The sequence below is a fragment of the Drosophila santomea genome, chromosome 3R, assembly GCF_016746245.2.
Source record: "Drosophila santomea strain STO CAGO 1482 chromosome 3R, Prin_Dsan_1.1, whole genome shotgun sequence".
In the NCBI taxonomy this organism is placed as follows: Eukaryota; Metazoa; Arthropoda; class Insecta; order Diptera; family Drosophilidae; genus Drosophila; species Drosophila santomea.
Genome location: NC_053019.2, coordinates 14,695,335 through 14,710,606, shown reverse-complemented (window position 1 = coordinate 14,710,606; position 15,272 = coordinate 14,695,335). Strand labels below are relative to the sequence as shown.

At 45.9% G+C, this 15,272-nt stretch overlaps 3 protein-coding genes across 3 annotated transcripts; 2 read left to right on the top strand and 1 right to left on the bottom strand.

Moving 5' to 3' along the window:
• The first annotated feature begins 2,124 nt into the window (after positions 1–2,124).
• LOC120451732 (F-box/LRR-repeat protein 7) lies at positions 2,125–14,377 on the top strand. The gene is made up of 5 exons (XM_039635641.2): positions 2,125–2,537; positions 11,280–12,174; positions 12,237–13,034; positions 13,171–13,350; positions 13,414–14,377. Exons 2-5 carry the CDS (start codon positions 11,346–11,348, stop codon positions 13,947–13,949), a joined length of 2,343 nt encoding a protein of 780 aa, XP_039491575.1. The 5' UTR covers positions 2,125–2,537; positions 11,280–11,345; the 3' UTR covers positions 13,950–14,377.
• On the top strand, positions 7,474–7,950 carry LOC120451735 (kappaPI-actitoxin-Avd3b). Its single transcript, XM_039635644.1, has 2 exons — positions 7,474–7,562; positions 7,630–7,950. The coding sequence occupies exons 1-2, from the start codon at positions 7,499–7,501 to the stop codon at positions 7,800–7,802; spliced, it is 237 nt and encodes a 78-aa protein (XP_039491578.1). The 5' UTR covers positions 7,474–7,498; the 3' UTR covers positions 7,803–7,950.
• Positions 14,371–15,214, bottom strand: LOC120451733. Its single transcript, XM_039635642.2, has one exon. It carries the CDS (start codon positions 15,191–15,193, stop codon positions 14,387–14,389), a length of 807 nt encoding a protein of 268 aa, XP_039491576.1. The 5' UTR covers positions 15,194–15,214; the 3' UTR covers positions 14,371–14,386.
• Between the last annotated feature and the right edge of the window lie 58 nt (positions 15,215–15,272).

The following is a 15,272-nucleotide window of genomic DNA, read 5'->3' as shown; positions in this document are numbered from 1 at the left end:
CAAATCACAGACATTTAATAGCCCAAATAACTCAGACTCGGTAGCCGTCGATGCAACAGCTCCCAGGAACCCAGCGACCCCGCGGCCCCCTCCCCAAGCCCCCCTAAGCACCCCGGAGCAGCCAAAGCCTGATCAGGAGATCCGAGTCGAACCCATCCCGAGTGCAGCCACACAATCAATCAATGCAATCTCTGTTATCATGAATAATTTCCTAGCGGGCAAATGCACAGCAGCAAGCGCAGCAGCCGCAATTGCAGCGGCAGAGCCAGAAAACCCTTTTGGCCAAAAAAAGGGGGCAAAACAAACCATTTTCCTGCACACTTTGAGCCCTTTTCCATATATTATCAGCTTCTTGCGATTTAATTACCCAGGCCATGGAAAACAGCAGCAATAACAGCAACAATGAGAGCGGCAGCAACAGCTACAACGGCTACAACAGCAGCAACCAGTGAAATTAACCCTCTGAGATAAACGCATAATTCCGTGTGCAAAAATCTGCAAGACAATTCATAAACATAACCTACACGAAAAGCCCGTCTCTGAAGTGGCCGTGTGTGTGCGAGCCTTATCGATCGTGGTCAAGAGCAGCGGCAAGCGACCCGAACCCAAACCATGTCCAGTCCCAATCCAAGTTGGAAGCCCTCGGGGCGCTCTCAGCAATTTTCATTGCTCCAGCTTTAGGTCCGGCAACAGCAACTTCGACAGCTACACAGAGAAAAATATCTTTTTATTTGGCCTTACAAACTATTTGTCATAAGTCTTAGCAATGATTTTCCAGAATTTATGATAACCACATTTGCATCAGGAAATCGTGCAGTTTTAATCCCAATTCAGTGTGTTCTCGTAAGTAAAAACCATAGTTTCTGCCGGTGCACAGCTGCAGCTCGAACTCTCCGCTGCGATCGTTGTCGCGATCTGTTGGCCCGGTCGTCCTCCGACTTGCTCTGATTCTGCGCCCAACAACAATGTGGTGGTGCGGACCGCTTGCATTCGCTGCTGGCGTCGCAGTTGCCGCTTACGTCGCTGTGGCCTTAGCTATTTAAAAACACTGCATTCCTGCGCCGCAGTCATTCAAGAAGAAGTTAAGAGCTGGGCTGGCTTAAACGCAGCAAGACGAGAGCGGACCAAAACTGAGCTGCCGCAGCCGCAGCCGAAGTCGAGCGCTGAACTTGTTTCATGCTACTTGGGCTTAGTGTGTGCCCGATCGATCCCCTATGCCGAGCCCCGCACCCCTCGCGTTTTTTGCCTCTTAAATGCTGTAATAAGCCAACAACAGCGGCCAGAAAACATGTTTATGAAAAGAAAGAAATTCCATTGCAAACAAAGGAGGGAGCGCGAGGGCGAGAGGCGTGCGCTGCGCATGCGCGCCTGTAATCCAGCTCACACATACACAGACCCACTCAACCATACTCTTAAGCCTCTTTTTTTCAATTTTCAGCCTGGAATCTTGAGGGGCTCTCTTCTTGTATGCCAGTTAAGCCCACAGGCACGTTTAGTTATGCCGTGGTGGAAATATATTTGCGAGCTCAGCAGCAGAACAACAAATACGGAAAAGTAGCACAACATGTTCAACAGGCGTTGCTTTACAAGGGGGCGGTGAGGGCGGGCCAGGAGTTTGGGAACACGGTGAAATAGTTCGAATAGGTGGTGAATTGAGATTTCCTAATTAATATTAATATTATTTAATAATTTTATTAATTGATTACTTGAAAAATTATTCAAAAACGGGTTATATACTCAAACAAATTAAATAATACTTTGAAAATTAATTTTAATTTAATTAAAGTTATGAAGAAATTTTATCCTAAATATATTCATATTTTCGTGTTTATTGATTTGAAACCTGATCACGCTTCTAGGTATGCAACACATAAAAATTAAAAAAAGTTCATTCAAGTAATGCATTATTGGTTCTTTATTATCTATTTTGAATTCGAGGATGTAGTTTTTCAACTTTTAAATTCAACAAGTTCGTTGCCTAAGTCTTTTGTTTCGCCTGGCAATGCCCACCTCCCACTACCTGTGGTGTGTTTCCGCCTCGTCCAAGAGAGAACGCCGCTCTCTTCGCTGCTGCCGTAGTCTGCGATCGATGGCCAACACTCTGTAGTCTCTGCGCTGCGACGCGGACTCAGTTGCCATTTACCTGTCGACGGAGACGGATCCAGGTGCCCGCGTGTCCCGGTGTCGTAGAAGCGGATCAAAAGGTCTCAAGGCGCCGCTCTGCGTTGCGTGCCTACGTGTCCTACGGGTGTGTGTGTGTGCATGTGTGTACGAGAGTCTGCGCTAGTGTTGGTGCCGTGAGTCAGTGAGCGCAAAAAAGATAACACAAAGAGCCATAGTGAAAGATCGAAACGCACACACTCTCACGCGACCTGCAATGAAAATAAAGTAGAGAAAAGAGTGCGCTAGTGTGTGCGAGTGGAATAACAGAGAAAATAAATGGAAATTAAATGAAGCTGCAAAAACTGCCAAATAAACAAAGTGCTATGCGATGCATAAATGAGAACCCAAACGGAGTTACCTGTATAATCATCAAGGTAGAACGGGCGATCACAACTTATTAAATTGCAATTCGAGGTTCAGGTTTTCAGGCCCTCTCTTTCGCTCTCCCTCCCGCTGTCACTCTCTTCGTTTCTGTATGGCTTCGTTAAGCATACGAGTATATTCCATAGTTTTCTTTATTAATATTGCACGATCGTAAAATTGTAATGGAATTATTCGTACGCCCATTCCCTGTGACACCTCGCGCAAGAGGAAAACTCTCGACCCCAAACCGAAACCAAAACCAAAACCCAAACCAGTTGCAAAAGTTGTCACATTAAAATCACACCTTTGGAGATATATATTTATTGTTGTTGCTGCACCACTTTGGCATATAACTCGTTCGCGATACAACCACCGATGCAGATGCAGATGCGGATGGTGCTGGAGCTGATGATGGAGCTGGAGCTGGAGATACACCCTCTCCGCGAGGTGGTTGCATGCAAATTATACACGTAGAGGAAGTCGGGATCTCTCGACTGGTCATTAACTCAACTAGGAGTTGCTGCAACGGATATGTTTATGGCCAACTGATTGAATTTCATCCTCACACAAACGCATACCCGCGGCAATTATACGCCGAACGACTTTCCTTTTTCCCCCGCGAAAATAACTATATTCATATTTTTCCTGGAACTCCGCCATGCCCAGATAGACAGATACATAGAGAATTCTACCCAACGTTGGGAGTTCGCAGCTATGGCACACGTGTTGGCCAAATGTTTTCGGCTCTTCACATCATTAGCAAAGTGCCCGAGGGTTTGCCCCTGTAGTTCGGTTAGCTGGAAACCATATATGTATATGCTATATACCCAACAGAAACCAACCGAAACCGAAACAAGCAGACGAATTTATTATGTCTGACTTCTCCCTTGTAATTTTAGCATGTTAAATGATTACAAATTGGACATTTGATATCACAACATTTTGGCATTTGTGTCGGGCTCGCACTTTCCCAGCCAGCGGCGATTCGAATCGAAAGCGGGCAAAGATCGCCCGCTTACTCGCGCATTTACCAGCAATTTCAAATATTTCCTACAAAAATGTCAACATATGCGCTGCGCAATGACAGCCCAGCCAGCTAGCCACTTGGCCACTTTGAGAGCCAATGCAATCCACAATCCAGAGGTCCAACAATCCAACAGTCCAACAGTCCAGCATTCAGCCATGGCCCGCAGCCCCAATCAAAGCCAAAAAGCTTTCAAGCCAAAAGGCTGCCGCCATCGCAGTTGCCGACATGGAAAAGCCACTCGCCGATTTCATGAGATTTTCAACAGTTTCTTTTTTTATATTTATTATTTTTTTATATTTCGAACTGCCTTGGCGCGGATCCATCAACTACTTTGGGAGTTTTGGAATTTTGCTGTAGCTTTCCAATATTATACTCACTAAAATTCAATTACCATTTTTCCTTACATTATTCTTAGGTCAAATCTTCGACATCTCATTTATATTATCTGGTTTGGATTTTTTTTTTAGATTGAGTTTGTCAGCACAATTTTAAAAAAATGGTATACAAATATATTTACAGATTTGTTTACGCCGAATTATATTTATTGGTTAGTAGAATACTAGTAGAAATGTAGTGCATTTTCCTTATGAATAATCGAATCCCTAAGCCTCTAATCTGAAGAGCACTTCCAGTTCGGTGCTTTCCTCCGGCTAATCGACTTTCCTTTCTTGTCCGCAACTTTTATTGTATGTCTCCCTGCGCTGTGTGAGTGCGGGTATTTATGTGTCTGTTTGTATGATTTCATAGCTCTTGCAACAGTGCAATCAGCAAATACTAAAATGCAATGCGACGTATTTTTTATTATTTATTTTTCCTTTATTTTCATTTTTCTTGGCGTTTTCTTTTTGCTGTTGTTTTTTCTTGTTTTGTTGTCTTGAAAGCCAAAGCTTGCCGCGAATCGTGGCCAAGAGAGCTCGGTGGTCGAAGTTGCAGTCTCTCACGCCACAAGCGACAGTTTTGTATTAGAAACGGCAACTTGTAGCTGCAGCTAGTTACGAGCTTGACGATTGCCTGGTAGTGGAGGGGGCGACGGTGCAGGTGCGCAGGGGGAGGCTGGAGCTGGAGCTGAATCTGGAATGTTGTTTCTACTTGCTAGTTGGCCATGTTGCCGAGTGACTGACATAGTTGCTGCCTCAATTGTTGCTGTTGCTGTTGCCGTTGCCGCTGTCGCAGGGCATTGCGGGCTGAACTTTAAAATTAAATTTGTTAAACAATTTATGTGTAGCATATTAGATGGCGGAAAGAGGCAGATAGAGCAGATAGATCTATGCGGGCGTCTTTTGGCTTAGACTTGGGCTTTTGGCCATGCGGGCCTCCACACACACACAGATATAACCTGTTTCGCTCTCCTTCTCGACGGATTCCGATTTCCGAATGAAAAGTGGCCAAGAGTCGGGGACAAAACGGTGCTTTTCTCTTGCACTTATCACTTGATCATGGCCATCTCTCTCTCTCTGTCTTTCTCTCTCTCTCTCTCTCTCTCTCTCTCTCTCTTTAATGAAATGTAATTTGAAAAATTGCGCGCGGCAAATTGTTGGCTTCTTGTTAGAGAGACCTCGTTGTCTTGTGTAGAATTTCAAATATTTTGTCTTAATTAAAATTATCCGATCTCCGTCTTCGTTTAGCAGCCGTCTAGCAACGAAAAGTCGGGCAATGCTTTTAGATAAATTAACTCTGACATTTGGTCCGTCAAGCATTTGTCGCTTTTTTGCATTTGCCCGACATTTTTATTGGTCTTTGACTTGGCCTGGATTTATGTGCTTCGAATTCGGGGATCTTGGTAGTGGGGATCTCGGATCTGGGTATCTGGGTATCTGGGGATTAGCCGTGGTGCCATCATTCACGTCCGCAATTGTGCTGGCCCCGTCAAAGTCAGCGCTGCCCCTGGAACAGCATGTAATTTGCAATGAGCTCGCCTTGTTTCTGGGTCTCATTTTGTGATTTATTTGGCCCGGGCTGGCTGTTTAATTTCAGCTTAAGGCACAGTCACTGCCAAAAGTTATTTTCGGGGCTGTGGCGCAGAACAAAAGACTCAGGCAACGAACTGGTTCGCCTGGAATTTGAATTATGCTCGAGTCGAGGATGAGAAGCTGGCCAAGAATCTGCCTTTGATTGATGACAGTCTCAATGTTTCAATCGCCGCGACTGTTGTGTTCACGGTTCATTATATAAGATTCGGTTTAATTAGTTCGACTGAAATCTGCGCGTTCTTCCTTAATGGCTCGGGTGAAATTTTTAGTTACAGATAATGACGAAAGAAATGGCACAAAACCATTACCGAAATTTCAGAAAAACTTCAAAAGCAAGTCCCATTTTAATGGATAACGCGTAGACGTCAAGAAATCAATTTATATATATATATTAAACATTTTTTGCACTATCAGATCAATCAGCGCTGAACAAAAAATGAGCGATGGCCAAGTGGAAATTTAAACGAGTTTTTCCACAGTCACTGAGCAGCTTCCTGAGAAAGTTTTTTGCCTAGGTAATTGAGATTGCAGAATCTACAAATTGATACAAAATTCCAATAATTTACAGTTAGCGGGGAAGGAACACTATATCCGCCGATATCGCATAGCTCGAAATCAAGCCGAATGCTCTAATTAATTTCGCTACGACCACAATGAATCTTCGTTCGTTCCATTCAATACTTTCTACCAGATCAATCTCTTTCTCCAGCTTCCCATCTACGGCCTATTGAGCTGGAACCTTGATAATGAGTGCCTATTTATACATGCATAGGCAAAAATATGGCCCATTCCAAAATGCCGCCCATACATACCATACATATTTAATAATACGAACACATTCTCCCCTCTTTCTCGTGGCGAAACATTTCAAATTCTTTGTGAACTGTGTCAACTTTCAATTCTTTTCATCGCATATTTGCATAGAGACAACAGCAACACGAGAAGCCACGGAATTCGGGTTCATTTAACTTAACTGAACGGTTAACCGAGTTCAGCTATTGTTGCGGCAAATTAAATGAGTTGAAATAAATATTTAAGCAACGCCTAATTGCCACAGAATGGCAGTAAATAAATAAATTTCGGAGTTCTTAAAGGGAGTAAGTGGGTAAGCCAGTTTCAGAATGATGTTAAGTCCGCATAATGGGATATTTAATTACCTTATGAATACAAATAATGTTTAATACAAAACGAGCGGTAAGCATTTAATAGGGTATTTAGATTGCGGCTGTCATTTGGCTCATTAATTCACCTATAAAAGCTGTTTAATATTCGTACCTTGTGCATTTGTCAACTTACAACTCAGTCACACATCAAAAATGATATTAAAATGGCTATATCTCGGTCTGATCTTGATAGTTATTACACCTCATATGAGCAGTTGTAAGTACATGTCCGAAATATATTTGAGACACGCTAAAGTAATCAAATTCTGTTGTTTTAGATAGAGCTCTATGTCTTTTGCCTAAAAGTTCTGGAAAAGGAACGTTTTGGAAAACTCGCTGGTACTACGAAAGAAATAGGAGAGCCTGTCGGAAATTTAGGTTCTACGGAAAACGTAGCAGTGGAAATGGAAATGCAAATAACTTTGCCACCTGGTGGCAATGCAAACAAAATTGTCTGTAAATTAATACCCGGCAGCATTTAAATTTTAAACTATTTTTAAGCTATGTATTCATTATGAGGTGTTTTTCATTAGGCAGTTAAATTTGTATTGAGGTTTACATTTCACGGTAACTGTATATTTCATTCACACCTGTTTTTGTTTATTTTTTACAAATGCCTAAAAAGGAGAATAAAAAGTGAATAATATACACTAACACAATATTTGGTTATCATAGGCAATAATTAGACAAACAGTTAAGTTTGTTGTATACCACCTGATTTAATATTGCTCTCTAGCTCGAAAACAATTGCTGGTGGCATAAAAGTCGTCGATAGCTATTTATTCTTTTTAGTTTCTTTTAATTTCTTTACCATGCTGTTCAAAATATTGTGGCTCCTTGTTCTTTTGGTGCTCTGTCTACAGCAGAGTCTTTCGAGTAAGTGTGGATAACCCTCAAATATAGTGGGAAGTAACTATTAAACTCATCTGCCATGCGATTTAAGTCAAACCCAGATGCCTTAACCCACTGGATGTGGGCAGAGGTAAGGCCTATCTGCGCAATTGGTTCTACAACTCCACATCGCAGCGGTGCCAAAGGTTCATCTTCTATGGTGGTGCGAGGAATGGCAACAACTTCAATAGCCAAGCTCTTTGTCGCAAAATTTGCCTAGCCTAAGTGTCTGCCAATTAATTTGAAACTCCACTGGTGTTTGAAAGGAACAACGATTTGAATCGAACAATACCTAATAAATGAGACTACGAGTAAATAAGTTAAGGCAAGTCGAGCTAATTGCATTTTGTGTGAAATCGCTGAGAAAATCAAGTTGATGCTGCGCCCATTTTTGCTGGCAAGAAATATTTCATATAATTTTAGCGCATATATTGTTATTCTTGTTTTTTGTAAAACTTGTCAGCGCCACCCACTTTCTAGGCAGCGCCGGCTATTTCCACAGTGGGTGTCTATTTGCCCAGGAGGTGTTTGGCGGGTGCGCTGACAACCCAACTGCAGCAACAAAAGCAGCAGCACCATCAACGTTTTGCTAAATCAAAATTGACACTATGCAAAAAGCCAACCCACAGAGCGGCAATTGCTGGGGAAAACGGTAGCCGCACACACACAGCCACTCCGTGGAGCACATGGCTCTGGGCCAAGACTTGGGGCCAGGCGCTCAGCATGCCAAGCCATGGAGGCCAAAAGGTGCCCGCTGTCCGTGGCGCCAAGATGTGGCTGCTGTTGTTGCTGTTGCTGTTGCTTTTGCTGCTCGGCGTTAGATTTCAACCATGTGCAGACAACGGTCGCCACACACAAACGCTGGAAATAGCAGTTATTAGTTTGACACAGCGCACAGTGTGCCCGATGGGGTTTATAAATGTATCCGGGGGGAAATAAAGTAATCAGGGAGGTGATAAAATGGGCATTGCATATAATGAGAAGGAGGGTACAAGACTGCCCATCGAAACTCTACTCAGTTCAGTCACTTAGCAAAAGTCTTAGGTGAAGGCCACTACTCGTACATTTATTTGAATTATGGTGCAGTTCCCAGTTTAATTGAATATCTATCTATCTTATTTTAACAATCGCCCCACTGTGCCGAAGTAGTCTTGCCATGTTCGAGTGCACCGTGGGCACCACGATGGCGACATTTGCTCATTAAGCATATTAAATAATTAGTACTTGTTGTTGTCATATTTTATGTGCTCGTTGAGCTCACTTGAAGAGGCTTGGCTCGGAGTCGGACAGGGAAATATGGACAAGCACGTAAAGATGGAGATAGGAACATAGACACAGATCGAGATAGATACAGATACAGTGCTGGACCAGTTTCCAATGGACGTCCGCCGATCGCTGGCCTTTGCTGGCTTTTTAATTTTTATTTCACCAATAAAACTGGCAAAATATATACGCGGCTTAATTGAGCAGCAATTGATTGAGCAACTTGACAGATACGAAGGTAATCCGGGATATAAATTTAATGTTGAGGACACCTAAGTGCAATGGTTATAAATAGGCAAAAGATAATATTCATTTAGTCTAAATAAAATAAAACGAAATTGCTTAACGCATCGTAAATTCTCAGTTAATAATAATTCTATAATAAATGTGAAACTAATCCGGATTATTAATATATATTGACTGTTGCATTAGGTTTTATTTGGATAAAATGTAGATAAATGTACAAAATCATGGTAAATGTTATATTTATAGAAAAACTTTCTCCTAATCTTTCTTAGGGCAGGCTTAAATCCTAATCTGAGTTCCAAGTGTTGGAAGACAAGAACTTTACAAGCTTCGTGCGTTGTATACAACACTTAATGTGTTACTAATGATATTTTAGGCCCTTCAGTGGAAAGACAAAGCGTAAAACAAACAAAATGAATTACATTTGCATGTAAATTTATGCAAATTCCATGCTGTGTTGCCCAATGAACCATTTGACACTTTTGTCCACACACCGAGCGTGCTTTATTAATTATTTTTTGTTGTCCAACTATTGTGAATTATGGCAATGGCTGGCCATGGTCTAGGAAAAAATCGAATGCCTCTCCTCGAGTGGATTGAATTGGGCTTGAGTGGAGCAGAGTGAAGTGATCTCTGGAGCATGGAGCTTGGAGCTTGGTGCTTGGTGCTTGGATCTTGGAGCATTTTCCTTTCTTTCTTCGGGGATTTTCGTTTGGGCCTTCGAACCAGTTGAGCGACATTCCATATGAGGCATACGCGACAGGCGGCGGCTCCACTTCACTTCACCTCGGATTCAGATTTAGATTCTCAGCTTTGCTCTCGGCTGGGGTTTGAATTTTGGTTTCGGTTTTGGTTTCGGTTACGGAGATGCTAAGATTAATCAGCTGCCATAAGCCAAATGACAAGACATATTTCCGTGGCTCCAGCAAATGTGCTAGAGCGCCTCGTTATTATTATTGCCAGCCTATTGGTGTTTATTTATGGCGTGGCCACAAAATGATACAACACAAAAATAAGAAATCGAAATTAATTTCAAATTTGATTACAATAAAAATAAAGCCGGGCGCGGAGCTCCACTTGTGAGTAGCTTGTGATTTACTCTTCCCAAAAGTATGCCACCCCAGCCCCTTTTTCCGTAGGTGTGTCCCGTAAAAAAAAACGCTGCCCCACCCAGAAATGCCACGAAAATTTGAAGTAAATTTATGGTTTTCTATTAGGAGATAGCACAGATGGGCGAGTAAATTATGCAAAGCCCCTAGCCGCAGAATGGTTATGGCTTCTGCCCAAATCTCTGGTTCCTGTTCCCAACTTGCCGAATTGGGTTACTTTCGGCTTAATTTAAGGTCTTAAGGTTAGGCCAAATTGCGGATGGCCACAAGCCAGCCCACGCCTCCGCAGCCTCTGCAGCCTCTTCCTCATCCCAAATACACAGGTCTCCATACCCCATACCCCAACCACCTTCCCCTGCCGCTGCCCCAACAAACTGGTTCCGGACCAACAACAATGAATGGAGCTTGGAGCGCGACTGAATGGAAATGACAGCATACGTGTGGCCAAATAAAAGATATACCCGTTGTTCACATATAAAGCTAAGCAATGATTTTTGTTCGGAGCGTGGGCGATCCCCTTATTAATTGTGAAAATATATACGTGCGCAGAACGATTTGTTTGCCGACAACCGATAATTCCAGCAATCCCCAACTCACCCACAAGAGTCGATTTGGCTGGATTTGAAAGGTCAACTGCAGCAAAGTTTTGGAGGAGTGGTGGGCACAGAAATGTATATACTCGTATATATTTTATGACTCCCAGTTATGCCTCACCATCGCTGCTTTTTTCTCTAATAATTGCGAATGGCATGCAGACCCACAAATGACTACCCACACACACAAATCCAAGTCGCCAGGCATTCCGTGTTCACCATTGCCATCGCAGATTTGAATTCCATTTGCCGTCTGGCACACATATTGTCTTGATTGGATGGAGTCTTTGGAATAAAATGATTATAAATCAATGGGAAATAATCAAGCATCTGCTTGCAGTCTTGAACGGTTTTTAAATTACTTAATCTTAGGATGATAATTATCCCCTAATGCTTAGACATACTCTTATGCAGCTTGAGTCTTCCCATTTAAAAAATTGTTTTTAAACTATTGAAAATATTCCTAATTTGTCTATTCGACCATGTTGCAGACCTTCGTGCCACTCTAGAGGCCTCTAGCTGATAGACAAAGGATCCAACCCGGAGAGGAACCAACCATGTCGCACAAGACGAGCAACCGTCGCAGCAGCGACCTGGAGTGTCCACTTGCCTCATTGGGCCGCAACAGCAATGCGGTACGCGACCACTACCACCACCCGCATCCGCTGAGCTCCAGTCCGCTGGATCCACAGGCGTACAAGATGATGTCCCGCAAGTCATCCAATCCCGGCCTGGAGGTGGCCGAAGCGCTGGCCTCGCGCAGCTCCACGCCACCCAGCGACCAGGCGGCGGCATCCTCGACGGCAGCAGCAGCAGCGGTGCTCCACATGGTGCAGCAAAAGGCGGCCACCTTCGAGCTGAGAGGCCGCCACTCGCGACCGGCCGAGCAGCAGACCAGCTATGCAGCCCATTCCACGGCTTCTGTGGGTAGGCATGCGAAGAAGTCGCCCGAACTACCAGCTCCGGCCTCGAGGAACGTGGCTCCCGTACCCCAGCCGAGGAACTTCCTGACACTGGAACATGTCCTGCAGTTCGGAGCCCAGCGGCCCAGTTGGATGCACGGCAACAGTGCGGACACGGAGGATTCGAGTGACAATAACGCGGGTGGCGGTGCAGCGGGAAGTGGCAGTGGTGGAGCTGGACCTGGAGCTGGAGGACGGAGACGTGCCCAAGGTGGCCGCTGCAGTGTGCCCACTGTACTCAGCAGCAATGGCAGCGGCAGCGGCAGCAATGGAGCCCAGTACCTGCTGGACAAGAAGATGGAGTCACTGTATCTGGGCAACGCCCTGAGAGCCCTTCCCTTGGGCGCCGAAGCGAGTCAGTTCCAAAACGAACGCTACTACCTGGAGGATTACAGCAGCGGCAGCGGGAACGAGCGACTGCCAGGTGGGTGGACCGTAATCCAAGTCCTGAAAAAATGTACTAACCCTTACTCGTCATATTCCCAGAACGCCTGCATCACCCGCGCACCTCCAGTCCCAGCGAGACGAGTGGTTCGGATCGCTACCTGCTGAACCGGAGCTCCAACTCCAACCACCTGCACTCCAAGGGCCAGAGCCTGTCGGACGGGCTGTGCAATCTGGGTCGCTTCTCGCCCAGCTTGGATCAGGGCTATGCCACACTGGTCTCACCCTCGCCCACTGGTCACCATTCGAGTGGCGGAGCAGGCAATGTGACCAATTCCACCACGGCCAGTGGAGCGGGGATCATGGCTAGCAGTACGCCAGCCACAACGCCGCGACGTGGAGCCTCCAGCAATGGATTGGGAGGAGGACCAGCGCCTGGCACCGCCATTGGACCGCCGCCCTGGAATCGCAAAGGACCCTTCCGCTGCGGTCCGCTCTTTGATCGTTTGCCCGACGAGGCCGTGGTTCGGATCTTCTCGTGGCTGGACAGCTGCGAGCTGTGCAACGTGGCGCGGGTCTGCCGGAGATTCGAGCATCTCGCCTGGCGACCTATCCTGTGGAAGGTGATCTCGCTGCGGGGCGAGCACTTGAACGGCGACAAGACGCTGAAGATGATCTTCCGCCAGCTGTGCGGCCAGAGCTGCAATGGCGCCTGTCCGGAGGTGGAGCGCGTCATGCTCGCCGATGGCTGCCGCATCTCGGACAAGGGTCTGCAGCTCCTCACGCGCCGCTGCCCCGAGCTGACCCACCTCCAGCTACAGACCTGCGTGGGCATCTCCAATCAGGCGCTGGTCGAGGCGCTGACCAAGTGCAGCAACCTGCAGCATCTGGATGTGACGGGTGAGTACGGATAGCTTATTGGATTTGGGATCTTTTAAGACGAGATTTATCCAAATGATGTTTATTAAAAAGAGAATCACTTGATAAAGGGATTAGTTTATTTGCATAATTAATTCTTAATTTTTTTTTTCCTCAGGCTGCAGCCAGGTGAGCAGCATCAGTCCTAATCCCCACATGGAGCCACCGCGTCGCCTGCTGCTTCAGTATCTGGACCTCACGGACTGCATGGCCATCGATGACATGGGTCTGAAGATTGTGGTCAAGAACTGCCCCCAGCTGGTTTACCTTTACCTGCGGCGCTGCATACAAGTCACAGGTGAGCTGGAGTGGATTACGCTTATAAGACCATACGAATAATATTGATTCCCATATGAAATAGACGCGGGTCTCAAGTTCGTGCCCAGTTTTTGTGTCTCGCTGAAGGAGCTCAGTGTGTCCGACTGCCTAAACATCACGGACTTCGGATTGTATGAGTTGGCCAAGCTGGGAGCGGCGCTCCGCTACCTTTCCGTGGCCAAATGCGAACGGGTCTCGGATGCGGGCCTAAAGGTGATTGCCAGGCGGTGCTATAAGCTGCGCTATCTGAACGCTCGAGGATGTGAGGCCGTCAGCGATGACTCCATTACGGTCCTGGCGCGATCCTGTCCACGTTTGCGCGCTTTGGACATAGGGAAGTGCGATGTGAGCGACGCGGGGCTTCGAGCTCTGGCCGAGAGCTGTCCGAACCTGAAGAAGCTCAGCCTGCGCAGCTGCGACATGATCACGGACCGCGGGGTGCAGTGCATCGCTTACTATTGCCGCGGACTCCAGCAACTGAATATTCAGGACTGTCCGGTGTCCATCGAGGGCTACCGGGCGGTCAAGAAGTACTGCAAGCGCTGCATCATCGAGCACACCAATCCGGGATTCTGTTAGGATGCCCCATAACTGGCGGGAGCCACCACAAAGCACAGAGGCAGGCCATATGAGCACAGACATAAAGGGAATTTGTGGGCAAAGAATACTGTTGGAAAACAAAAAAGTGCCAGGCAAATGTTAGCACCAACCACAAGGACTTTTGGGATACAAGTCCTCGAGTTTTAGTTCAATGATGATCCACTCAAAAGGAAGGGAGCTTAGCAGAGAATCTCTTGGTTCGGATATTATTTATATAAAGAGCATATCTTAATCGTAAATCGTTCTCTGTAAACTTGCCACGACTTTGCCCGAGCTAAATAAGATTATTGTAAATTGTATATATGAAACCGACGCAGGACAGGACTAGCGTAGCATAGAGCATGTTCATTAGACTATGTCTAAGTAGACTAATTCTTGGAGTAATAAATTATTTTCCCCACCAGAAATGGTTCGGTTCAGTGCTTAGCTTTTGTTTTCTTCGCCTTTGTCCCCAAACCGTCGAAAATGTTGGGTTTTAATTGCGGCACATGGTCAAGGATGTACGGAGGACGTACGTCCATCAGTTCCCGTGTGTATTGGGTTCCGTGCTTGGTTCTGCGCAGCCGATCCAATTCGATGGTGGCCTTTATGGACGACGGTTTCGAGCCCCGCGCTGAATCCACAAATGGAGTGATCTTTATGTTGGTGCAGTGTCCCCGCTCCAGATAGTTAATAGTAGCCATCAGAGAGCGTATATCAGCGATGACGGACGAGGTCTGCGCGTGGATTCCTTGCAGGGCTTTCAGATTGGCATTGATCCTGGCCAGCCGCTTGTCCACAGGGGATAGAATCTGGGGATCGCAGCTCTTTCTTCGATGCGGAACTGTGTACTTGGTGAGCTGGTCTCTATTGGTCCTTGAAGGAGCAGGTATGTCCTGGCATGGCTTGGGCACCAACTGCTCCGACACTTCCATCAGACGCACCTGCTCCTCCAAGGTGCTCATTGGCAGCTTTCCTATTATGCGGCGCAGTTGTTTGTGCTTTTTGGGCGAGAGTAGGTGCTTGTTCTTCTTAAAGCGCTCCACTCTGCGGTGCAAGTTTTCCATCATCTTCATCCAAACGTTCATGCCCTTTCGCTCCTCCTCGATTTCATTCTGCAGTCGCACGCGCTTGGACCGAAAGTGCCGCAGTTGTCGCTGCAGCAGCTGCACCCGATTCTGGTCATTCTGGTGCTCACGCACCAGATGGTCGTAGGCCTTTTTCCAGTTGGGTTCCTGAGTCATTTGCTTAACTGGGAATTTTGAATTTTTGAATACGATAACTGACAAATGCAGTGATGCTATCGATAGCACAGTAGTCGTC